Source organism: Helicoverpa armigera, chromosome 4, assembly GCF_030705265.1.
Source record: "Helicoverpa armigera isolate CAAS_96S chromosome 4, ASM3070526v1, whole genome shotgun sequence".
NCBI classification, from domain to species: Eukaryota; Metazoa; Arthropoda; class Insecta; order Lepidoptera; family Noctuidae; genus Helicoverpa; species Helicoverpa armigera.
In genome coordinates this window covers 6,271,146-6,295,883 of record NC_087123.1, presented here as the reverse complement: position 1 = coordinate 6,295,883, position 24,738 = coordinate 6,271,146, and the positions used below count along the sequence as shown (strand labels likewise).

General features: G+C 33.8%; 3 protein-coding genes and 1 long non-coding RNA gene across 5 annotated transcripts; 3 read left to right on the top strand and 1 right to left on the bottom strand.

Moving 5' to 3' along the window:
• The first annotated feature begins 1,931 nt into the window (after nt 1-1,931).
• Nucleotides 1,932-7,555, top strand: LOC110384195 (larval cuticle protein 1-like). Its single transcript, XM_021345349.3, has 3 exons — nt 1,932-2,114; nt 4,568-4,698; nt 7,299-7,555. Exons 1-3 carry the CDS (start codon nt 1,968-1,970, stop codon nt 7,504-7,506), a joined length of 486 nt encoding a protein of 161 aa, XP_021201024.3. The 5' UTR covers nt 1,932-1,967; the 3' UTR covers nt 7,507-7,555.
• Nucleotides 7,556-13,721: 6,166 nt separating this feature from the next.
• On the top strand, nt 13,722-15,784 carry LOC110384196 (uncharacterized). 2 transcript variants are annotated; one of them, XM_064034266.1, is made up of 6 exons: nt 13,722-13,829; nt 13,903-13,949; nt 14,105-14,186; nt 14,433-14,537; nt 14,841-14,900; nt 15,616-15,784. In XM_064034266.1, the coding sequence occupies exons 1-6, from the start codon at nt 13,794-13,796 to the stop codon at nt 15,769-15,771; spliced, it is 486 nt and encodes a 161-aa protein (XP_063890336.1). In that variant the 5' UTR covers nt 13,722-13,793; the 3' UTR covers nt 15,772-15,784. The 2 variants fall into 2 exon arrangements, with proteins under 2 accessions (XP_063890336.1, XP_063890337.1); XM_064034267.1 differs by lacking the exon at nt 14,841-14,900.
• Nucleotides 15,785-21,621: 5,837 nt separating this feature from the next.
• LOC126053498 (endocuticle structural glycoprotein SgAbd-5) lies at nt 21,622-22,360 on the top strand. The gene is made up of 3 exons (XM_049847170.2): nt 21,622-21,752; nt 21,832-21,944; nt 22,018-22,360. Exons 1-3 carry the CDS (start codon nt 21,744-21,746, stop codon nt 22,241-22,243), a joined length of 348 nt encoding a protein of 115 aa, XP_049703127.2. The 5' UTR covers nt 21,622-21,743; the 3' UTR covers nt 22,244-22,360.
• Nucleotides 22,361-23,740: 1,380 nt separating this feature from the next.
• On the bottom strand, nt 23,741-24,248 carry LOC135116696 (uncharacterized). Its single transcript, XR_010276380.1, has 2 exons — nt 24,124-24,248; nt 23,741-23,875 (listed from the first exon to the last, which is right to left on the bottom strand). It is a non-coding gene; the product is annotated as an uncharacterized LOC135116696 (long non-coding RNA).
• Between the last annotated feature and the right edge of the window lie 490 nt (nt 24,249-24,738).

Below are 24,738 nucleotides of genomic sequence, written 5' to 3'. Positions count from 1 at the left end.
ACTGTAGTTCGCCAGGGTCATTTCCAAAGGGGTTGTTGTAAATCTTGATGCTTGAGCTTGAGCTGAGCATAAGTAACATCATATATCCTCTATCGACATCAGCCTTTTCCGATATAATGTTGAGGATGACTTCCATGTCATGTTTAAGCACCAAGCTAGCTATACAAATAATGTTTGAAATAAAAAATTCCCATTAATTAATAAAAAATATTGATGCCTAATAAAAGTATTTACAGGCATATGCGGAATTTTAACATCATAATGATTCTTTGATTAGTCACGACTTTACTTCGCTTATTTACAGGAACAATTAAAATTAGTGATTTGGTAATCAATTAACTTAGGTTTTTATATTTCCGATATCATAGCAAATATATTCCTACGTACATACATTACTTAAAAATAAGTTTCAACAGTCATTTGGTCCATCCTTTGAGTGTTATATGCTTTTCTAAGTTATTCTCCTATAAGTTATTTTCTCTGATAATGTCAACTTTTCATTGATAAATAAGTAGGTATTTTAGTTTGTATTTGTATAGTATTAGTATTTGTATTTGTGTAGTATAGTAGTATATCTTAGACACCAATGACTGTGTTTCGGATGGCACGTTAAACTGTAGGTCCCGGCTGTCATAGAACATCCTTGGCAGTCGTTACGGGTAGTCAGAAGCCAGTAAGTCTGACACCAGTCTAACCAAGGGGTATTGGGTTGCCCGGGTAACTGGGTTGAGGAGGTCAGGCAGGGCAGTCGCTCCTTGTAAAAGCACTAGTACTCAGCTACATCCGGTTAGACTGGAAGCCGACCCCAACATAGTTTGGGAAAAAGGCTCGGAGGATGGATGTTTAGTTTGTATTTGTTGTTTGTATTATTTAGTAGTTTTTTTTATATCAGTACAAAAAGTTTAGTCGATACCTATCGAGTCTGTAAAGATTCCTATCAAACCCAATCGAAATAAAATGCTATTGCTTTTAAGAAATGATTAATATTAAAACCATAAAAAGTCCTCAACAGTTACATTGAAAGGGCTTGCTCGTTAAAAGACCTGAATGACGAGGAACATTAATATAAATATCAGTCCTATTATAAACCGGGTGAAGTGGTTTACGCTTTATTATTGTAAGTCAACTCAAACTTATCTGTCACTCTGCACCATTAAAGCCAACCTGTTCTTGTGCCAACAATGATTTATGAATTACCTACTTATTGACAAACATGGTTATTCTCATTTTTTGATCAGCTTTGTGTATATTATTAGCGTTTCCATAGTACTCGTACAAGTGCCATAAATTATTTTGTATAAAAATTGTACCATCGTCCAATCTGACGAGTCCTTTACATTGACTGAATTGAATAATAATGAGAGATAATGTATTATCTTCCTATTCATGTCAATCCATAAAAGTGTTTTATGTACAAAATAAAAGAGCACCCCGTTAACATGAAATGGTATAGAGCTGATCGAAAATAATAAACTTAAGTAATTTGTAAATATCAAGGAGATTTCTTCATTTATTTTTTTGTATATAAATCTTGCGTTATAATGCCGAGTGTACAATGCACATTTATAAAGTAGTGAATAAGAGTTTTCTTAGATTTGTAAGAGTTGAAGTAATTGTCATTGATCGTCGTCGAGTCCTCTAATGTCTTCATATTTTGCTGAAACTGTTAACAAATCTATTCATTAAAAATCCCACAAATAAGATGTTCGCTTGTGAGATTATGAATTATAAGCTTAGACGAGGTTTTGTAGTAAAACGTTCGAAATTATTGTCTAATACTAAAATTAAATAGGAAAGCCTTCATTGTTTTAATCGCTCAAGATATATTACGAAAAATAAATAAATTAGCAGCTCCTAGTACCTCCCTTGCCATCCAGAAAAACGGGAGCGAATAATTACGCAGTTTAGCTGACACAGTGTGAAGAGTCGGGTCCTTCCCACGTTTGCGTAATAATGTTACAGTGTCAATGACTCCTTTAGTCCTTGACGTGGCATTGTACTATGGAATGAAGTCCAGACATGACATTCTTGAAGAACTGGATATAAAGTGTGGGCAGTTGTCCCCAACACACAGTCCATTTAGATCCGCACTGATGAAGAACACGCCCAACATGGTAAGTAAAAATAAACGAGTTTCATAATATGTTAATTCGTGTTATGTAATTGGACGTATTAATAAACTGATTGGATCCGAGTCCGGATTTCGAGAACCTGTGGTATCAAACCTTTTTATAGAACCATAGAGATGAAGCAATCAATTCTTATTAGAGAATCTTGACCCATTAACACAAAAGTGTCACCTTAATTTCTTATCTGATTTAACAATACCTCAAAAATCTTAAAAGAGCTATTTTATTGTTCGGCAATTCCTATTCATATGTCAAAACTGCAATGAGCTAAACCAGACGTCTGCGAAAAAAACAAAACAACTGAGTAACCGCTTAGAAATGTTGCTAATGAATATATAAATGTGAAATCATTTTTATTTTTATTGAAAAGGTGCTAAGAAGCTAATGACTTAATACATACATATCATCGCAATCTTTAAGAAATAGCTACTTAAAAATGTCCACGAATAGGTATATTTGTTTTGGCGTTCTCCTATACTACACATTTTTACTTAGGTAAAACTTTATTCACTCCTATAATAATTTCGTAGTGTGGACGGTAGATGAAAGATATAAGATTACTTATCATGAAAAGTGTACATTTTCATTATCAATGTGGGCTACCTGAAAATTGACTCGTAATTACATACACACACCCAATTAAAGGCGCGACTAGTTCAACCCGCACATTAACGCATTATCAAAGCATTAAATGATTTCATGAGATAGGTATCAAGCTTCAAAACAAGCTTATCCGTAGGGTTTAATAAATAAAGGATATTAGGAAATGTAATGTGCTTATGAAGCAGTTAGCTGCATCTGATGTTGCCAAAATGGGTGCTTTATCACAATTTAAATATGGATAGACGGCTTATAATAAAAGCTTTTAGATCTTACTCATTTTATGTTAATGCTCTCATACTCATTAGCATTTTACGAGGCGCGTGCATCATAAAACTGCATTTGCATATGACTTCAGAGTAAAACCCCAAGGAAAATTTGAGATAGTCAAAAGCAATGTCCGGGATTTTTTATAGTAAAAAAATAAATACCTATAATTATTTATGATATAAGCTTTCTATAAAACTACAAAATTATTAGGTAATGCTCAGACTTGTTGATCATGCAAGCTAACCTTTACACTATTTTTGTCTTGCCATATCTAGGCCCAAGGATCACTCATAAAATTTGCATTGTAAAGAGAAATCATGATTCATTATTAGGTAGGTACCTGTAACCGCAAACGCATGTAATAACTGTAAAATTACCACGACTTGTGGTCAGATAAGTTTGCTCGTCTAACTATCGAAGAAGCTATCAAAATCTATCTATTGTCAATACTTGATATTATCTATCCTATATCTAATACCTAATATCTTGTCTTTGAATCACGGATGTAGCATTTAGGATTCTAAACATTTTCAATCATAATCCTAAATAACTATACAAATGTCTGTGAAGGTCATTAGCATCATCGATTTTTATAAACACAGTAATTTTGTCTGAACGTCTGTTTCGTTTTTTTTACCTTTCTTGTTCGTCATCTTTTATTTATTTCTTACAAATTGGTAGTTTTTAGGGTTCCGTAGCCAAAATGGCAAAAACGGAACCCTTATAGTTTCGTCATGTCCGTCTGTCCGTCTGTCCGTCTGTCCGTCTGTCACAGCCGATTTACTCGGAAACTATAAGTACTACAGTGATGAAATTTGATGGGAATATGTGTTGTATGAACCGCTACAAAAATATGACACTAAATAGTAAAAAAAAGAATTGGGGGTGGGGCCCCCCATACATGTAACTGAGGGATGAAATTTTTTTTTTCGATGTACATACCCGTGTGGGGTATCAATGGAAAGGTCTTTTAAAATGATATAAAGTTTTCTAAAAAACATTTTTCTTAAAGTGAACGGTTTTTGAGATATCAGCTCTCAAAGTCGTAAAAAGTATGTCCCCCCCCCTCTATTTTTATAACTACGGGGTATAAAATTCTAAAAAAAATAGAGGTGATGCATGCTAATTAACTCTTTCAACGATTTTTGGTTTGATCAAAGTATCTCTTATAGTTTTTGAGATAGGTTGATTTAACTGTAATTTACGGAACCCTTCGTGCACGAGTCCGACTCGCACTTGGCCGGTTTTTTCTGTATCTAAACATCAAATTAGAGTCGCTCTTAAATCAGAGTTTTAGGCAAAAATATAATAAAAGACAGCTTTCTCAGGCCCTTATGTAAAATCCGAAGCACACATTTATGCCTGCATTTCAAATATGTACATCAGATAAATCACTCCAAACCACACATACCTACCATATATTTCTATAACATCATACCAAAATCATCGTTTCAAAATAGCTTTGCATAAATTGGCGGCAAAACGGCGATCTCAACTTGTATTATTATAATGAAAAGCGTAGCTGGCTTGACCCGTTGGCCCTGACATTATGGTATTTTGTTGCGCAGGTAAAAGGTGCTGCTCATCTCTACGTCCTGTCTATGGTCTTCATGGCATTTGTCACTGTAGCTAGTTGCCTTGGAGGGCAAATTAAAAAATTCACATACAACAATAATGGATTCGGCACGTACAGTTTTGAGTAAGTGTTAATGACTGCTATTGCAATTAAGGTATTATTATTTTAGCATATATCATTTTTTGAATGTTAGCTTTGAATGCTTAATAATTTGAGTTAGCGTAATTAACTTATTGCTCATACTTTTTTTACATAAACTAATTTCGAAGATCAGAAAGTAATGAAAATTAAATTGCTATGAAATCTAAACTTACAAATACTTTAATTATTAATTATAGTTGTATTTATTTATTTAAGGACAACCAACAAAGCATACACCAGAAAAGAACATGTTATAGCACTTACATAATTACATTTTGTAGTGTAGCCTTAATTAAAGGCTGCCACGGCATGCATTTAACATAGGAGTAAGAAAAAAAACAATAAAATCATTTACCATGTTACTAGCTAAGAACATTGTGCTAACTTACGTTGTGACAGCACTTTTTGAATAGTCGTGGTGGCCTAGTGGGCAAAGAACCGACCTCTCGAGTATGAGGGCGCGGGTTCGATTCCAGGTCAGGCAAGTACCAATGCAACTTTTCTAAGTTTGTATGTACTTTCTAAGTATATCTTAGACACCAATGACTGTGTTTCGGATGGCACGTTAAACTGTAGGTCCCGGCTGTCATTGAACATCCTTGGCAGTCGTTACGGGTAGTCAGAAGCCAGTAAGTCTGACACCAGTCTAACCAAGGGGTATTGGGTTGCCCAGGTAACTGGGTTGAGGAGGTCAGATAGGCAGTCGCTTCTTGTAAAGCACTGGTACTCAGCTGAATCCGGTTAGACTGGAAGCCGACCCCAACATAGTTTGGGAAAAGGCTCGGAGGATGAGGATGATGATGAGCACTTTTTGAATTGACGTTACCAAGTTTGTAGTTTAGGATGTTTCATTAATCGTTAAAAAAAAATGTAAGTCATTCTCTTACTGACTTCTTATGCAGACAAAGCAAATAATACTCATTATTAACTCCACTAATCTGTAGTGACGATCAATAAAAGTTGCGAAAAATGAGCAAAAAGTTCGTATACCTATCAATTAATTTAAATAAATTATCTTTCTAATTAAGTTTTTATGACTGACTAATAACATGCTGACAGACTAATCATCCAACGTGTGATGTTATTTTAATAAGGTCACGTGTCGAAATATAACATGACTTGACATTGTCTCTATTTTATTTAAGAACCTAAAAAAGTACGTTTTGAACTCCTGCTGAAGACCGCATACGCCAAAGCTGCGCTACTGGGTTGTCATGCTATGTATTTAGATATCTGACGGACATCGACTGCACATGATGCTGCCGCTTCAATTCAAAACGGTTTCATGTAAACAGTCGCGGAATGTGCGGTTGGCAGCAAGAATCCAAAAAGTACCTTTAGTATTTAAGTTGCACTTCTAGTAACATTTTATTGACCCGAATTGACCTTATTCAGCAATTAAAAATGCGAAATAAACTGTCTATATTAAATAAAGATTATCTTAGTTTTAATTAAAAAAAAACGTCACTGTTGAACACGTTCGGGATGCGAATTAAAGCTGCGGACAAATCCAGTGACGTTTACGAATATTTTCAAGTTACCTATTTGTTACCACCTATCATATTGATAACATAAAACACTAGCTATTATTGCATGCATTTTAGGACAGCCGCATCTTAAAATTGTCTATTAACCTTTCACCTTATGACTAAGCTTAGCCTTCTATGACGTAAGTATAAATTGTTTTATTCATTTTATAAACGAAAAAAACTGCAGGCAATAAACTTGAACTGCGAATTTAAAAATATAAGAAGACCAACGCGGATAAAATTCTCACCTTTTTTCTTACTTTAATTATATGCTGACATCATTACCAAGTTGTGTGAATTAGCAGTGTACACACAAAATGTGAATTGATTAACACATCTTGCAAATTAAGCGGTTTTCTTTAATTGTTTGAAGACATGTTTCTGATTAGCATATGTTGATTACATTATACAAAATCTACGTTAACATGGAAATTAAGTAATGTTATCGTAACTCCTATGTCTATTCTATTCTAGGCAATATAGTAGGATGATCAAAACAAATGTGTTATAAATAACTAATCGAGGTTTATCGATCTTAGGTTAATTCATGAAGTCATCGTATAATAATCACTTACACAATACAAAAAATCGTTATATAATCACGAAAAGGTACAGATAGGTATTACACAGACATAATAAATTAATGTTATCATTTTGAAACCTCAAAATTGTCTTATGTACTAACATTAGTGAGCGTTTGAGCTGTCTTGGCCTTTGACATGTGGAATTCTAATAATCATAGTTTTTGCTAGAGAGTAACGAAATGCAATTCTATCTGTTGGGCAACAGAGCCAGGATATGTTCGCGTTGATCGCACGTATTGTACAAGATTCTGATAGCACCTTCACGTTCTTATACCGTTGCATCACATATCCGCCAATTAAATGTCCAATTTACTTTGTTTTGCATATCTTTGAAGTAATTACCAAATTTTATTGTGGTTGTTTAACAATTAATTTAAAATGTTTAGGAATTGAGCAACAAAAAATCTATTGCAAATCTAATAAAGAAATAATTGAATTTTGATTGTAAAAAAGAGACATATTTTTCCAGATATGAGACTTCAGATGGTACGTACAGAAGGGAAGATGGAGGGATCCTGCCCGGTCCAGATGGTAGTTCGCTAGTAGTAAGAGGAGAGTACGGGTATATTGACTCCAGAGGAAAACCCTACTCGATGAAATATGTAGCAGATGCCACCGGCTTTCATCCGAGAATCAATGACGATTATACGAGGTTCAATGACAGAAGAATTATTTGATACTGTGATACTAAAGTTTTAGTAATAAATGTTTTTTTTTTTATTGTAAGAAATATAGTTTTTTTTTCATAGCCCAAGATCTTTACTTTTCCTTTTAATAGCGTTACAATACTTTAATTGTAAAATAAGTCATGAATGAAAAATTCATATGATTACCTAACAGCTTTGTATTATGAATATTTTTTCATAAACATTCCATAGAAATAATACATATCAAAGCACTAGCATTCGAGTAAAGTCAAATATTTCTCAATGATTCTGATAATTAAACATTTGTCATACATAACAGCGTTAGATAAGCATTCTTTACTTGATTTGCTCGTTAGACTTTAATTAATCGACGCAATCTGACGCAATGCTTCCGACAAAAAAATTTAGGATGAACTAAGTGAATAAAGGCGTGGTATACATACAATTTTATTGATGAAAAAAACTCCTCGTGTTCTAGTTAGAAAAATTACTTCAACTAAGGGTACAGGATAGCAAGCATAGGTCATCATAAGACAATTTGTTTGCCGTCTATTGACGGCATTAAAGCAAAAAAATATTTTAGTTATTTATTAATAACTAAAATATTTTTTTGCTTTAAAATTAAAGAAGACGTCTATTTCAAGTTACCATGTAAGCAGATAGATTGATTACGTATATAACACAAGCCGCTCTTCTTAGTTTTAACTCTTTTAGGCTCAAAATACTACTCCACCTTAATATATTAAACATAATATTTGAACAAATCCCAGTTGATCTCTAAAATGTTACAATAAAAATATTTATTTTCGAAGCAGAGACTAGCGTGCATCTTATCGCGTCGTGCGTGCCTGTGGCATCTTAATTTACACCTCAGCGTCCTTGTTCGTAAAATAAGAGTGCTCTTAAATTACAAGGCGCAGGCAAAACATTCGACTTTCGAGAACATGATATCAATTCAAGTGTCGTTATTTTAAGTGCTAAGAGTTTATTCAAGGAACTTGATGACCTAAATAAATTAAATGAAATATTTATTTCTCTATATTTAATTTTTTGTATGAAGCAAACATGGTATACATGTATCTCACTCAAATATATTGTACACTCGGAAACCAGGTATATGGTGTATACCTAGTACACAACATATAGGAGGTATGGGATTAAAAGAAATAATATACTAATTTGATATTGAAATATTTATTCTATACTTTAAATGGTACTTGGAAGCAATACGTCCGTCTAACAAGATCCCGTGACGCAGTGTGTGTAGAGTTAAATAAACAGTAGATTGTTCAGATAGAACAAAGAACAATGTTATCGAAAGTTAGGGGTATTAGTTTTTTGCTTTATATAATCCAACACGCCCCCTCAAAAATTAATCCCTAACTTTTAGTCATTCGTTAGTTTACTATACAGTATCTAGTCTACAATTCAACATTACAAAGTGAATACCAACTTATAAATACGACGTAACATATTATACTTCCAAGTAAGGTCTGGGACAACTGTACAATAATGGTCCAACATTTGCTGCACAGGATCAGGGAAAACCCAGAAAAACCTGATCAGACCATTTCATAATGAAATTGTACTTAAATTAAAACTTATTCTATACCCAATCCTTTTCTCAGTCTTATAAAAGACACGACTGGTAAAGGTTTTGTCAACAAGTCTGCCAACTGGTTACCTGTGGAAATATAATTTAATTTTATTACATTTTTCTCAACTTGTTCTCTAGAGAAATGATATTTTATATCTATGTGTTTGGACCTTTTATGACTTGTTGGATTATTAGCTATGCTAATACATCCGTTATTATCTTCATATAAAATAATGGGCTTATTAATTTTAAGTTTATGCTTTCTGCCAGAGACTTAAGCCATAATGCTTCTTTAACAGCTTCATATAAAGCCATATATTCGGATTCAGTAGACGAGACCGCTACTGATGTTTGTCTCTTTGTACACCATGTAATTGTATTTTGATCAAATAATTTAAACACATATCCAGTAGTGCTTTTCCTATCATTACAATCGTGGCCACCCCAATCTGAGTCGACATATCCACTTAGGATGTTATTGTAATTATTTCTTGTATATGTTAACTTCAAATCAATTGTGCCTTTGATATATCTTAAAACTCGCTTTAAGCATAACCACAATTCTTTATTGTTCTTATTTGTGTACCGACTTAAAATATTTACGCATGTACTTAAGTCCGGACGCGTACAAAGCATAATGTACATTAAACAACCGATCAGGTGACGGCATGGTGCGTCACACTTCTTATCAGCGTTAAGAGCTTCATAGTTTAATTTAAGCTCCATCGGTGTGTTTATAGGATTGCAATCACTCATATTAAATTTATTCAAAACGGTTTTAATGTAAGCACTTTGGTCTAAAGTAATTTTATCATGGTGTCTCTCTATTTTAATGCCCAAAAATAATTTGATATCGTGTAAGTTGGTCATTTCGAATTTAGTCATTAAATATGCTTTGAAATTATTCATTGTTTGCAAATCTGCACATGCTATAACTAAATCATCGACGTACAAGATTACGTAAATATTTTTAGAAATGTCTCCTTTACCTTTCATATATATACACCTATCTACTGGGGAGTTCTGAAAACCTATTTCTTTGAGACATTGTTCAAATGTTTCGTACCAACATCTAGCTGATTGTTTTAAGCCATAAAGAGCTTTGTTTAATTTGCATACGTAATTATCTTTACATTTTACACCTTCAGGAACTTTCATGTAGATTTCTTCCTTTAGTGTACCATTTAGAAATGCTGTTTTTACATCCATATGATGAATCAGTAAATTATATTGATTTGCGTAGCTAATTAAGAATCTAAAGCTTGCTATTCTAGCAACTGGTGCAAATGTTTCATTATAATCACTAAGATATTCTTGACTGAAACCTCTAGCGACAAGACGTGCCTTATATCTTGAAGGTTGACCTGAAACGTCATTTTAATAGTGAATATCCATTTACAGTCTACAATATTTTTATTTAATGGTTTTGGTACTAATGTCCATGTATTATTTTTCTTAAGAGAATTGAGTTCTTCTCTGACTGCTTTTTCCCACTGATTCCTATCGTTCAGAGATTTAATTTCATTTAATGATTTTGGTATATTACTTGTGATGGATAACGCACTATAAACATCATAGTCATTTTCATTATATGATTTACGCGAACATGTTTTCAGTCTTTCACTTCTTCGTAAATTTAAAAATTCATCAGGTTTATCCTGATTTTTGTGTTTCAAACTACTCTCAGATTCATTTTCAGGTTCATTCGGTATTTCATGACTACCGATTTTTCGAATTTTACTTGTACTGCATTCATCAGATTGAGAGCTATCTGATTTAGGGCCAGAACTATGAGACTTATAAGACACTGATTTTGTTACGGAGTCATTATCAGTTTCGTCTTGGGAATATGTATTATTACTCCGTTCAGGTCGTAATGAAGGCCTAGATTCGATAAAATTAGTCTCATCAATTACAACGTCCCTTACAGTTTCATATTTTTCGAATTCTGTATTCCAAACTTTATAACCATTGGGTTCATAACCTACCAGTATTCCTTTCCACGACCTATTGTCAAATTTGTTTTACTGGTTTTATTATGAACATATACAGTTGAACCGAAAACTCTGAGATTTTTAACGCTTGGTTTCCTATCATGCCACATCTCGTATGGTGTCTTTGATTGACTTAAAGCTTTCGTAGGCGTAATATTTATTAAATAAACTGCAGTTAAAACTGCATTTCCCCAAAACGTTTTGATGCTTTAGTGCCATTTAACATAGCACGAGCTTTTTCTGTTATTGTGCGAACCATACGTTCTGCAACACCATTTAACTGTGGGGTCCTAGGAACTGTTAAATGATAGCTTATGCCTCTTTCTCTACAGTAGTTTTTCATTTCGGTGGATAAGTATTCACCACCGTTATCACTATAAAGATTTACTACTTTGAAATTGAATTTAGCCTCACTTTTAGCGACATAGTCTTTAAAAGCTGTAAACACTTCTGATTTGTAAGTTAACATATACACCACACAATAATGTGTGTATTCATCAACAAATAAAACAAAATAATTTCTGTTATCTATTGTTGGAGGTGTTATAGGACCACAAACATCTGAATGCACAATAAACAGAGGGCGTTTAATGTAACTTTTGTCTTTAACTTTATTAAAAGGCAGGCGAGTCTGCTTCCCATTTATGCATGCTTCACACAACTTATCATTTGGAGTTACGGTATTTATTTCATCTAAGTCATCAATCATATTATGACATTTTAACTGCAGGAATTTAGTTTTACTTATATGTCCTAGGCGTTGATGCCATAATTCATATTTATTTTCATTAACATAACATGCTTGGGAAGCGGATTCCCTTTATTACTGGTATTTTAAACTCTAGAACTATAAGATTATTCAATGTCTTACCTTTCATGATGATTTTACCTTCCTTTGTAATTTGTGTGCCTTTGTCATCAAATATTATGGTGAATCCTGCTTGCTGCATCTTTGATACCGATATTAAATTATATGGTACTTCGGCACAGAACAATACATTTGTAAGTATTCCTTGCACTCCTGTTTGACTGATAAGATTTATGTTTCCCTTTTAGTTGCTGAAATAAATGTATTGTTTTTAGCTACTGAAATTTTTAAAGGAGGATTTAAACATTCAAACGATGTGAAGAGATCATCTCTATTTGTGATGTGATCAGACGCTCCTGAATCTAATAGGAATTTAATTGTCGAGTGGTCTTTTTCATAATGGTATGCGCTTGTCATGAACGCAAATCCTGAAAAAGAAGAATTCGAGGTCGTTCCCTCTTGCAGGGCAATAGTTTGGACTTGTCTTGTCCTTTCTGGGGCATTGTTTTGTATATTTGTCTGTCTTTTGAAATAGAAACAATCCTGTTTCTTGTGTCCTTTGCGTCCACAGTAATGACATTTCACAAATTTTTGTTTGTTTGTTTTCTTGAATGTTGTATTCTTCAAATAGTTTTGTTTTGTGCGATTGTATCTGTTTTATTATATTTTTCTTCAACATGGAGTATCTTTAAACTGGTATCACGACTCTCGTTTTTAATTTTACTTCGTGATCTAATAGTCTAGTTTTACAAAACCGAGAGTGATATTTTCTTCAGATAGTGTCTCAATTGCAGTGATAACGCCATCATATGTATTCGGGAGAGTAAGTAATAAATGAGCTACTTTGTCCGTTTCCTCTAATTTAGCTCCAGCAGCTGATAATTCTGTCAGCAGATCGTCAAATGTTGAGAAGTGTTTGATCAAGGGTATATCGGCTTTTAATTTTAATCCCAATAATTGTTTTCTCAGCGCTAATTGAGTTGCTACACTTTTCCTTTCATAGATCGCGTCAAAATGTTTAAAACTGCTTGAGCAGTCCCATTTTCATTAATATAATTAAGATATGAGTCCGCCAAATATTCGACTATAATACTTTTGGCTGCCTTATTATTCTTTTCCCACTCAGCGGATCGCGTTCCAGGAATTTCTTCGTCAATAACACTGAGCAAGTTTAACTCTTAAAGCAGTGTACGAATTCTAAATTTCCATACACTGTACTTTTCTCCATTAAAAGGCTTAATGTTTCTTTTCACTTTTTCCATTGTCACAACTTTATTTTTATTTACAACTATGCACTTTACTGTCACTACGCACTACTGAATGTTCTCACTACTAAATGTCCTTTTTCGCACTGGGCCCATAACCTATAGGAGGTATGGGATTAAAAGAAATAATATACTAATTTGATATTGAAATATTTATTCTATACTTTAAATGGTACTTGGAAGCAATACGTCCGTCTAACAAGATCCCGTGACGCAGTGTGTGTAGAGTTAAATAAACAGTAGATTGTTCAGATAGAACAAAGAACAATGTTATCGAAAGTTAGGGGTATTAGTTTTTTGCTTTATATAATCCAACACAACATACCTATTCGATATTCATTTAACTTTAAGTGGGTGGTAGTACTTATTCTAATGCATTTGAAATATCTGTCGATACTTACAGCTTCCTGATATGGTTTGAGTCTGTTTTGTTATTTACCGGCAACAAATGATTACACCTAGTTGTTGCGGTTGCGGTCGTTGTTACAAACTTCCACACAAATATATGGAAAACGTTAATAAAACACCCGTGCAATATCGTAAAACATTTTCAATAACAATTGAATATTATTTACGAGCTATTTCGCAAGTTTGCAAACGTGCTCACTTGAGTATTTATTTGACGTGTCGCACTTTCGAAAATATCCTTCATAATGTTAAGGATATCCGTTTGTTTTTCTATGTTCTTAGTAAGTTAGTAAATGTGTTGATGGCTTTGATAGTTATTGTTAGCTATTGTGAAATGAATATGTGATGTTTCAGGTCCTCAACAGTTTGATAAGGAGATGCCACTGTGTTGTGTATACGTAGTGAGTGAAAATAAAATTGTATTATTTTTCTTTACCGAAAAACCTTGCCTACTTTCACTTTTTTTAAAATAATCATTTATCTATATCTGTGTCATTGTTCAGATCTATGTAGTCCGTCATTGATTTAAACACCCATTATATGTTGTTAATTTCAGTGAAGATATTGAATTAAGGAGAATATTTCCAAGTGAATTCCCTCAAGATACTGTACGGAAAAGTGGTTCAGCAGATCCGGAGGCAAGTGAAACTAATTATCCTGAACAACATAACCTAAAGCTAGTCTTACATGAGATAGCACCGAAACGTTTCTCAATGTATATACCTTTCTTTAAAGGCCTTCTTATGCAAGAATCATCTAGACCGTGGATGTCGTGCATAACTTAAAAGCAAATAGACAAAAGACTGCAAATATTGATCCCTTACAAAAGAAATAAGTGCCCCAGTTACTTCAATTAAATCTTAACAAACAAATATTACTTTCAGCATTTAGGTCGATTTGCCGAATTAAAAAGCTATTTCAAATATCCGAAAGCTAAAGTAAACGCCCATTTCGAGGAATTGATTTGCTATGAGAAGAATGACAAAAAGGTATGCTATATATGCAAGTGTATACTGTTCAGTTAGGGTCAATTTTTCAATCCTCAGTTAACTTCTATCTGATAAATAAATTAGCGGTTGGACATATTTTCCATATACGTACATTTTCACATTCATCTTACATACCTATACAAAAGCTGCCAAGACGTCAAACATATTCTTCAGATAAAAGTTACCTTTACTTATCTGGCGATTGGAAAATTGGCCCTTAGGAGAATATAATTTGTATTGAATATGATATGTTTCAAAATATCATAACATCTTTAGGTATAGTACTTCTTTTCCCGACTTTAGGAACCGCTGACGGCGGTTATGATGCTGACATCATCAACAGGAACAAGGCTAAATCTGTTGGTATACCCGGCAACAATTTATTTATTTATTATTTGGAGGACCAACAGCATTAACACTAAATAATTATAAAATGACTTATGTAACTTGTAGCCAATTATGGGTCCCACTTTTAAACTAAAATAATGCTTTTCCAAAAAATAATTATTGTGAAAAAAAACATTGTTAGATATATTAAAAATCCTTATGGCATGGTCATGATGAAATCATAAATTAAAAACATGTCCCTGGATTTTATGCTTAAATGCGATGGTCATTATTATTATTTATTAGCTATCGGAAGGCTGCCAAAAATAAACGGTTTTAACTAAGTTTATTTCTTACAGCCTTGATTTTCTTTAACTTTACTACTGTTAATTATTATTTTGTTAACACATTAATTTTATTCTAATTTAGAGACAATTAAATAAATAACCCTTAAGCTAAGACTTATACCTTTCTACCGCGTTGGGGCTACAGTTACTAAAACTACTACCTAACCGAAACTGCTACCTAATCTACTGAAACTATTACAGATATTTTTCCAACACTTCATTCGCAGACAGCGCAGTCTTGTTCTTTCATACTTCTCTGTCTGATATCAACGACAAGTGACATTCTTTGCCTTGCTTCTCTAAAACAACTTTTATTTCTAAAGCTATTGATACAATAATTCTGTTTACGCTATAAAGCTGATCACTTTTCCTGGAAATATTAACTGCTGGTCAATCAATTCTAGATGTGTAGAATAGATGTAGACCGCTATTCTCCGGAAGAGGACATGTACTACATGTCTCCGGCAGCCGACAGTCACGTGGATCGTCGCCGAGTCTACTGCTTCATGCTGCTCTGCTTCACGGAAGACGAACTCGACCGAGTGGTGGCTTCGTTTTAAATACACGATGTTTTGGGAATTTGTAGTTTCATTTTCATTTATTTAAAAGGAAGATTTAATTTGATTTTTTTGCAGTGTGTTATATTTTTATATATCTTTGGCTTTGGAACTAATGGATTTCAAAATTACTTGAAATATATCTGAATTAAAATGTCTACGCATAGGATAGGGCTTGATAACAGCTACTGTTAAGCATTTGCCATTCAACAGCGTCTTGCTACAAGCCTATTGGATGCAATGTCTGTTGACAGTGATGGTGAATAATTTTTGATACCCTTTATTCGTAGTAGGTATTCTCGCATTTTATGAAAGTAAATGTTAGCAGCTATGTTTCTACACACATGGAAGACATTCTCATATTTACGATTAATCGCTAGGCTAATCCATGTCAAACACAAAGAATTTTATTATGACAAGTTAATAAATTTTACGTTTTTATAATATCTATCTATATTTTATTTACAACCTCTTACTTGCAACCATTGGTAGGTACCTCATTTCGTCTCTGTTGCACATTGAATGTTGCTTGAGACATAAGATTGTTATCAATCACGCCTAGACCATTCACGACTATTACGTTATCCCGCGATAACCAATCGTGTATCTTCCTATTGTTATTCAATACTTTATGCAAAATCAAAATCTAAAAATATACATTGATTAACACATATTTTAACTGGCTCAAAGTGCGTCAAATTCCTGAATTTTTTTGTTCCTATACAAAAAAATAACCAGCTTTAAGTACAACAAAAACTCGTACTGACGTAGACTGCATTAAATCACTATAAATCAATCGGTTATTTAAATATTCATCACGTAAAATACGTGTCATCTATATCAAAATATACCTGTGTATTAAATGTAATCAGTATGTACAAAAACTGAGAGGTAATTAGAGCAGTCACAACAAGTCAAAGATTCGAATCACAAAAAAAAAAACATATCAGGAAATAATTTGCATGAAGAAGTAGCGAGTAAACCGCAACTACTGAACTTAATAATTATAGTATTCAAATTCTGACAAGAGTGTAACAACTCAATTGTTTCCCATGACCAAAAAAGCATGCTCCCAATGGTCCCGCGAATCACGATATCAGTGAAGCAAGAGATTCTTCGCAATCAAAAATTGTTCAGACGCCCCGCGCATGCGCGTGCATCAGATTTCAAACTACAACCAATAAAGTTCACATAAGAGATAGTATCTACCATTTGGTAAGCACGGTATTTGTAAACTGGACAACTGTGAACGTTACATCTTCGTTTTATAGGCCACGGTTCATCACATCCGGTTCTATTTGCATCCAAATGAACAAGAGCCCTTAAATCAAAACCCATTTGACATTTCAGGGTCACTTGCGGTCATTCGACGTGTTATAAAATCATTAAGAAGGCTACGTGACCATGGTGTGATGCCGTATTAATTTATGGAAACGATGTGTTTTTAAGACTCGAGCTAACTTAAACAATACAAATTCTTACAAAACAAGGTAATTCAGAAAGTGGCAAATAAACAAAGTACACATGAAAAGTTAATAAGTATTTCAACATGTGATGTAGAACTTAAGCAACAAGTAAAACGAAGTCTTCACCTTATGCAAATTTATTATGAGGGCTACATTTTATCTTTGATCTTGGCGACATAGGAAAGACTTACAGCTGACTTCACTGATACAAACGTTTGCAATGTATTGGACAGTACAGTAAATACACGCAAATGTAGATATACAGATTTTAAAGTGAGCCTTTTATGGAGAATACCATCATTGTGATAAAATCCTTATTTTTGCAAATAGGTACAGAATCTCAGTTAGTGTCAAAGCTTTGATAAAGAACTAATAAAATCTAGAAAACATGGCTAAGTTATAGCCAACGCATAATCTCCCATGCATAAAACTTGACCCACTCAATGGAATGTAAATATTTGTTATGTAAAATAATGAGGTGTCATCTTGATGCCGACAAACTGTTATATCACATATAACCTTGTACTACATAATATTAATGCATGTGATTTAACATGTTAATATTGGTTCTTTATGTCATCGTAAGCTCATCTTAGTGTTTAAAAGCTTGTTTATTAAAAGTTTGACCTGAATTTTGAGACGTTTATTCTTGTAAGGAAAGCGACGCGCGACGGGTGTCAGAGGTCGACAGCGCGGAGTATGGTTCAACGGTTCAGCAGACTGTGACGTAAGCAGACCGGTTGGGAACTAACCTCCACTATCGATGAGGATGAAATGTATTCTAAAAGCTTTTGTAATTCGCCTACTTTTGTGACATAGATAGGCCTGACATATGGTTTGACGCCGTAGTCCAACTGGCGACAATTGTTAAAATTATACTAAAATTAATGATATACACTGTTATTAGTATCGTAATGAAATAGTTTTTTTCAACATTCTTAAATTCTGGCGAAATATGTCTCATTCAAAAAACTAAATCCTTATCCAAAGTCCACAATGGTAAGTATCTATTTACCCACAGTCATTTTGTAAAGGAATCATTGCACCAAATAATAGTCTTGAAACAGATCGTTACATAAGAGTGCGGTGAGTCTGAGAGACACTGATGTTGCACTTCATAATGTTCTCACATACAGTCTCATCAGAAACCAATTGGATACAATGTTTAGCGCAAAATGTAAAACCTTGACCTTTCCGACATAATTTTCGACTCCACGCTGTGGTTTATACATTTATTAATAAATTATGTTCTCGCCCTGAGCACTTTAGACTCTATTTATTGGGAAATAAATTCTAATTTGGATTTGTTGTTTGACGAAACTCATCTTCAAAATAACTTCGGCCAATGAAAATGCTAAAGGCCGAGTTAGTTGCTTCGACTGATTGACATTCCCATAACCTTAAGATTACTTCCAAATTCCGTGAATTTCCTTGGTAGATTATTAGATGTTTTGAACAATGATTTCCACTCATTAGCAGTGATAATTAATTAGATCAGCAATAATTAATAATGCGAATTGGTTAATTAAGTTTCACAAAATGGTTTGTAATTTTCATGATTTTAATTAATATTTCCATTCCATTTATAATCTCTTTCGAGCTTACATCATGGTTCTTATTTTTTTAAATATGTCTAGGTACTACTACGACATAAGTACTACTTACATACATACATACTTTGCACCTCTACGACATAAGTACTCTTTTAATAAAAGTGCAGCTAAACAGCTAACGTTGAACCACTATAATGATTAATTGAGCTGAAATATAAACATTTCTAAATAAAAAATTGTTAACTCATATTGTTAGCTTAAAAAATAAATTACTGATTCATAGAAGAATTCATTCAAATTTAATTTGAATATAGAACTAGGTAAACGCGCCAAAGTTCTTTAGCCTCTTTAAAGGCTTTGCTGCGGCCAAATACAAATAAAGGATTGTTGCAAAAAAAGGTCGAGATGTGAAATAAACGATTTGCAAGAATGTTCATATGTTTATCTTACTTAATACACATAAACGCAGTTTAGAGGTCACAGGCAGCTCTTCGCAAATGACCTACTTTATATCTAAGTATGTACATCGCATTTTATTTTTTGCTATTAGCATACACCTTCATTACTGTTACCATTAATGTTGAAGAATAAATGATTACTAAATGAACCATAATGCTTCTTCAATGAACTCACACTTAACATTGATTGAGTGAACGTTTTTCAAACATCGGCTTGACATCTTAACGTCAGAAAAACTAATTACCGTCCGAGCATTATGTCTAGTACTTTGTCGGTCTTTGTAAAAGCTAGACGAGATTACAGAATGGGTCCATGAGGCGGCAAAGTTGCATAAATAGAAACACTATGAACTCCACCCAATCAATGTCTGACACTTTAAAAGAAAGCTGTTACTTGCGGTTACGACTGTTCTATATCGGAATTATTGTGAGTACATCGTGACTTATACAGGTATTAAAATGTTTTATATTATGTAATGTTTATCCATATTGAAATGTCAATACCTATTGTAGATCTAATCACTAATGTAATAGATAGCATCTTATGATGTTTAATAAAGCTATTAAACACTTGATAGTCTGCCGAACCTTTTCTGCGAAGTTGACTTAATAGTTGCGTTGAGTAGCGACGCGAGTTGTTAACCTATTGCTTGCAAACACCACATGACGCCTATCTATAGGCAGAAACGAATCTACGAGCCTGTTCTCGAAAGAATCCGTCGTAAACAACAATTAGGCACGTCGTAAATTCCGACCCTTTACGACAGTATTGCACCGATCGATGTCTTCACATTTAATATGATGTAACTCGTATTCTAAATTCCACTAATAGGGCATTAGATAATGTGTCAAAATCATGTTTATAATTTCACCAGTTAGTAAGAGCGGCAATAAATCTTATTTTAAAATGACTAATGAAGTAACTGACTGATGTTCTCAATAGTCGTTGTCACCGTGCATTATGTACTCTTTATACTATCGTCTAGAGAGTTCAATTGTGACTGGGAAGAAGCAAAGTCGTGGCCAAACGTCAACCTTACTTAATATATTACAAGTGAACCCACCATGTAATCCTGGCCATTCAATATAATCTCACATAGTGATTCACAGCCAAACATGAAATCTTCAACTAGGTACATTAACTTTCGTACTAAATAATAAAGTGAATTAATGTTTTTGTGAGTGCTAACTATAACAGTTGCAACATTACAAGTAGGCGCTTAATTTGACTTAGCTACTGTTATGTAATTTTTATTCAAAAATTAACATAGTTTCCAGGGCAAATGTTACTTGGTCATGCACCCAAGTTGTTATTATGTAGAAATATAATACGAATTAATTTTACCATTTCGTAGATTTGCCATCCTGCAACTAGGAAGCGCTTCTCTTAAATTAATGTGAACTAGATCTGCTGATGGCGTTGTGACCTAAGAAACGAAATAGAATGAATGTCTTGCCTAACTTAAAACTTCCAGAATAATATAGGGGTTAAAACGTAGAATGAAAATGTATTAAGATTAAAATAAATAAATTGATAGGTTATGTATAACATTGTCAGTATATAGATTAGGCAATATAACCGCTTCGCCCACATGTGAATCTCCGGAATGTCATACTAATAATGAAGAGGTTGACCTATCGCAGGAATGGTTCCAATTTTATCCCCAACATATATGAAAAGATGATAGAGTAGACATATTGAAATTTTAAAAAGGTCAGTAGTATGTGCTACTTAGTTACCTCTGCAATAAAAATGAATTTTGCATCAAAAATGCGATTAACATACTCATGTCTCGTTTTCAACAAAATACAAGATTTACGTTCTGAACAGAATTTATGAATGATCAACATGAATATCCAGTTTCAATGAGTGATTTCAATACTAACGCATGTTTATTTAAGTAGACATTAATGATCACTGCTGATAACAATAAAGATATGCATTAAGTATTAATTCACGTCGGTATCTATTACGCTAACTACAACTTAGGCTTACAAATTAATAATAAAACTGCATACAATTACACTGGTCTCTCGTAAGACTGCTACTAGTTACGTGCATCATTATTTTATAATATAGTATAGTAGTGTTACGAACTTTGCGTACAAAGGTGAAATAAGAATAGGGATAACAACCTTTTGTAATCCATGTTAACATTGACATTTCTACACCCATTATTGCTTACATAAGAAAATTGCATGGTAAAATTAAATGTTTTCAAACACACGTGAAGGTTCTAAAACAACATCGATTAAAAGCATGTAACTATACGGTACACGTAGGTATGGGTATGGCACGTTCACCAGTGCACGCCACGACAAATGCTGCATCTTATGCTACACGGTAATAAGAAGCACCTTCCTGGCCCAACCGTTGTGTTGCAACGCGGTATTAGAAGAAATGCTAACGTTGGTATATAAGAGAACCGTTTGGGTACGTAATCATCCCACACATCAACTGTTCTCTGAAGAAGACAGCCGCAGAAAAAAAAAACAAAATGAAATTGGTTAGTCCCAGTGCCACAATGGATTGTGAAAGTGAAAAGTGAATTGTGAAATTGGATTAACGGAAAGGGTTTTTTTCAGTTTGTAGTTCTTGCTCTGGTCGCCGCCGCGTGCGCTGCTCCCCAGAACCCACAGGACGTTCAGATTGTGCGATATGACGTCAACAACGCCGGACTCGATTCCTACAGCTTCGCGTAAGGAGTTGATCTAAATACGGCGGTGTATATAGGTCAAAGGCTTTTTTGTAATATGCCTGTTTGTTTATAGGTGGGAACTGTCAGATGGATCGAAGCACGAAGAACAAGGCCAGCTGAAGAACCAGGGCACAGAAAATGAGGCCATTGCCGTGCAAGGGCAGTACGCGTGGGTGGGCCCTGACGGTGTCACCTACACTGTGACTTACCTCGCTGACGAAAATGGATTCCAGCCTCAGATCCAACAGGGTCCAGGGGGAGCTATCCCATCTGCAGTCGTCGCTTCTCTCTTAGGTTAAAATCACCAACGTAGTTTGGGAGTCTGTAAATACTCTTGAGGATGTATATAATATTTATATGCTGAATCATCATTATTTTAAGTTTAGCTATTATGTAATAAATGAACTGATTTATAATCTGAAGTTTCTCTCATTGCATCATAACAACGCGTCAAAGCTTTTCATTGGCAAACATTTGGTAAAAATAAAATATGTCCTGTACCTAAAAAAGAAATATACATATGAGTAGGTCGTAGGTAACCTGGCTGGTTGATTTTTGACTTTTCCTGAATCTGAGGAAGGTTAATCAAAAAAATCAGTACCTATGTTATTTTACTACTTCTGTAGGTATCTGTAGGTCCTACGAGAAATGTCAAGCTGTTAGTAATTTTATCAAGCTATTAATTGATACATTATATTCTGATCTTTCTTTATATAATATTGTCATGGTAAAATGGTTTAACCGAATTATTTGAAATACTATTGAGATATATTGAAGATGAGATTCAATCCGTGAATGTTATGTAGTGAAACAGGAATTAGGTAGGTACTAATTGACACATTGAATACAGAATGATGACGGAAAATAGCCTAAGAGCAAGACTGAAAAAAGAAAAATATCAGCTAAGTTTTGCTTGCAAACTAGTACGAAAGTCATATTTTGAGAATTAACTTTTAAAATAAGAATTTTATATAATCCTACATGGATTTATAATTTTAATTTATGATAACATATTTTTATGACATTTAATAATAAATTCGTTACCATCGGTTTTGGTATAGGGATTAATATTATTTGCATAAATCTTGTTTAAGAATTCACGCTTGTAATGTCGTTTATCATTTTTGATTACTTTAACCTTGAATTGGCGGCAAAATAAGAAGCTTCGAGTTCCACCCCATAGAGTAAGTATGTAAAATATGCTAAAATTAACAATTAAAAAATTATAAACTTGCCGATGGGGTTTTCACCATATTATCCATCCTTTTTAGGGTCCGTACCCAAAGGGTAAAACGGGAACCTATTGTTTTCGCTCCTCTGTCCGTCCGTCCGTCTGTCACCAGGCTGTATCGCATGAACCATGATAGTTAGAGAGCTGAAATTTTCACAGATTATCTATTTTTGTTGCCGCTATAACAAAAAATACTAAAAACTAGAATTAAATAAATATTTTGGGGGTCTCCGATACAACACACGTGATTTTTTTGTCCGTTTTATAAATAATGGTACGGAACCCTTCATGAGCGAGTCCGACTCGCACTTGGCCGGTTTTTTTAAGTTAATCGTGACAAACAAACAACTCTCATTTTAGTTTATCATTAGTGTCCGACCGAAACTGGTTTTCCAGCCGAAACCGAAACCGAAACCGAATGTTCGGCCGTGGCTTCAGTTTCGGCCGAAACCGAAACCGAAACTGAAACTCACATGGTCAAGTATAAAATTTCTTAAAATACTGACATTTGGTGTTTTTACCATTATTTTGCATTGATTAGGGTATGAAGTGGAAACACAGTATATTAATTCAGTTTGTTGTAGGTATTGTAATCATTTATTTAATACAATAAATACTTGCAAACAGCTTTTGATGTATCACTGATACTTTTATCAAAGTACTGCCAAATCGGCTTTGTTTCTCGTTGTGACATTTTACTCTGAAACAATTAAAAATAAAACCGTAACAATAACAATCGGACAATAGGTCATCGGAATGAAAAACAAATCTCGAATAAGATTACCTATAAAACGTAATTTATGAAATTAAACACTTCACATTTTTTATCTACTTACAATTTCTTTTTTACATGTGACTTCATTTGTTAATAACAACAAAACAGTTATTGATTCAATATTTAATTAACTATATAAATCATTCAAGTACAGAAACAAAACAAAAACTTACATGTTATCAGTTTCATCAAAAAATAACCTCCAAATAATGTTTCCGTCGGACGCACACGCACTGACTAAGTTTTATTGCATTACTACGGAGCTATCCGAACGGCACACGATGATTCCCGAATAGAGCCGACGGCTTACGACACAGCTTTGCCGCGGAAAACGAAGTTAGGCGAATGTGCGTGACCTTGCGAGATAAGTTTCGGTTTCGGCTGATTTTGGCCGAAACTGAAACTGCAGCCGAAACTTGATTTTTGGCCGAAACTCGGCCGAAACCGAAACCCAAACCGAAAGTTCGGTCGGACATTATTTATCATAACTATACTAATATAGTACAGAGTAAAATAAAGATAGCAAATTGTTTCACTGTTGGAAAACTAGATTATCACCGAGTAACATAGGCTATATTTTATCCGGGTACCGCGGGAAACAACTAGTCAAATCTATTAAGGTGGCAAAACAAACAAACCAACATTTATGATATAAATATAGATTTGAAGTTTCGTAGTTTCTTAAGATTATATATTCTGCTTTTGTTTTATTTTTATCAACATAAAAGTTGACATTTGTGCATCATTCTTATGTTAATGAAAAGGAAAGGATATGAAAACTAGTGTCA

Excerpts from the sequence above, each read along its gene's own strand:
- LOC110384195 (XM_021345349.3), top strand. The coding sequence starts at position 1,968 with ATGACTCCTTTAGTCCTTGACGTGGCATTGTACTATGGAATGAAGTCC. Across the intron at positions 2,115-4,567 it reads TGAAGAACACGCCCAACATG|GTAAAAGGTGCTGCTCATCT; the intron begins GTAAGTAAAAAT and ends TTTGTTGCGCAG. Across the intron at positions 4,699-7,298 it reads TTCGGCACGTACAGTTTTGA|ATATGAGACTTCAGATGGTA; the intron begins GTAAGTGTTAAT and ends ATATTTTTCCAG.
- LOC110384196 (XM_064034266.1), top strand. The coding sequence starts at position 13,794 with ATGTTAAGGATATCCGTTTGTTTTTCTATGTTCTTA. Across the intron at positions 13,950-14,104 it reads CACTGTGTTGTGTATACGTA|TGAAGATATTGAATTAAGGA; the intron begins GTGAGTGAAAAT and ends TGTTAATTTCAG. Across the intron at positions 14,187-14,432 it reads GTGGTTCAGCAGATCCGGAG|CATTTAGGTCGATTTGCCGA; the intron begins GCAAGTGAAACT and ends TATTACTTTCAG.
- LOC126053498 (XM_049847170.2), top strand. Across the intron at positions 21,945-22,017 it reads CTCGATTCCTACAGCTTCGC|GTGGGAACTGTCAGATGGAT; the intron begins GTAAGGAGTTGA and ends GTTTGTTTATAG.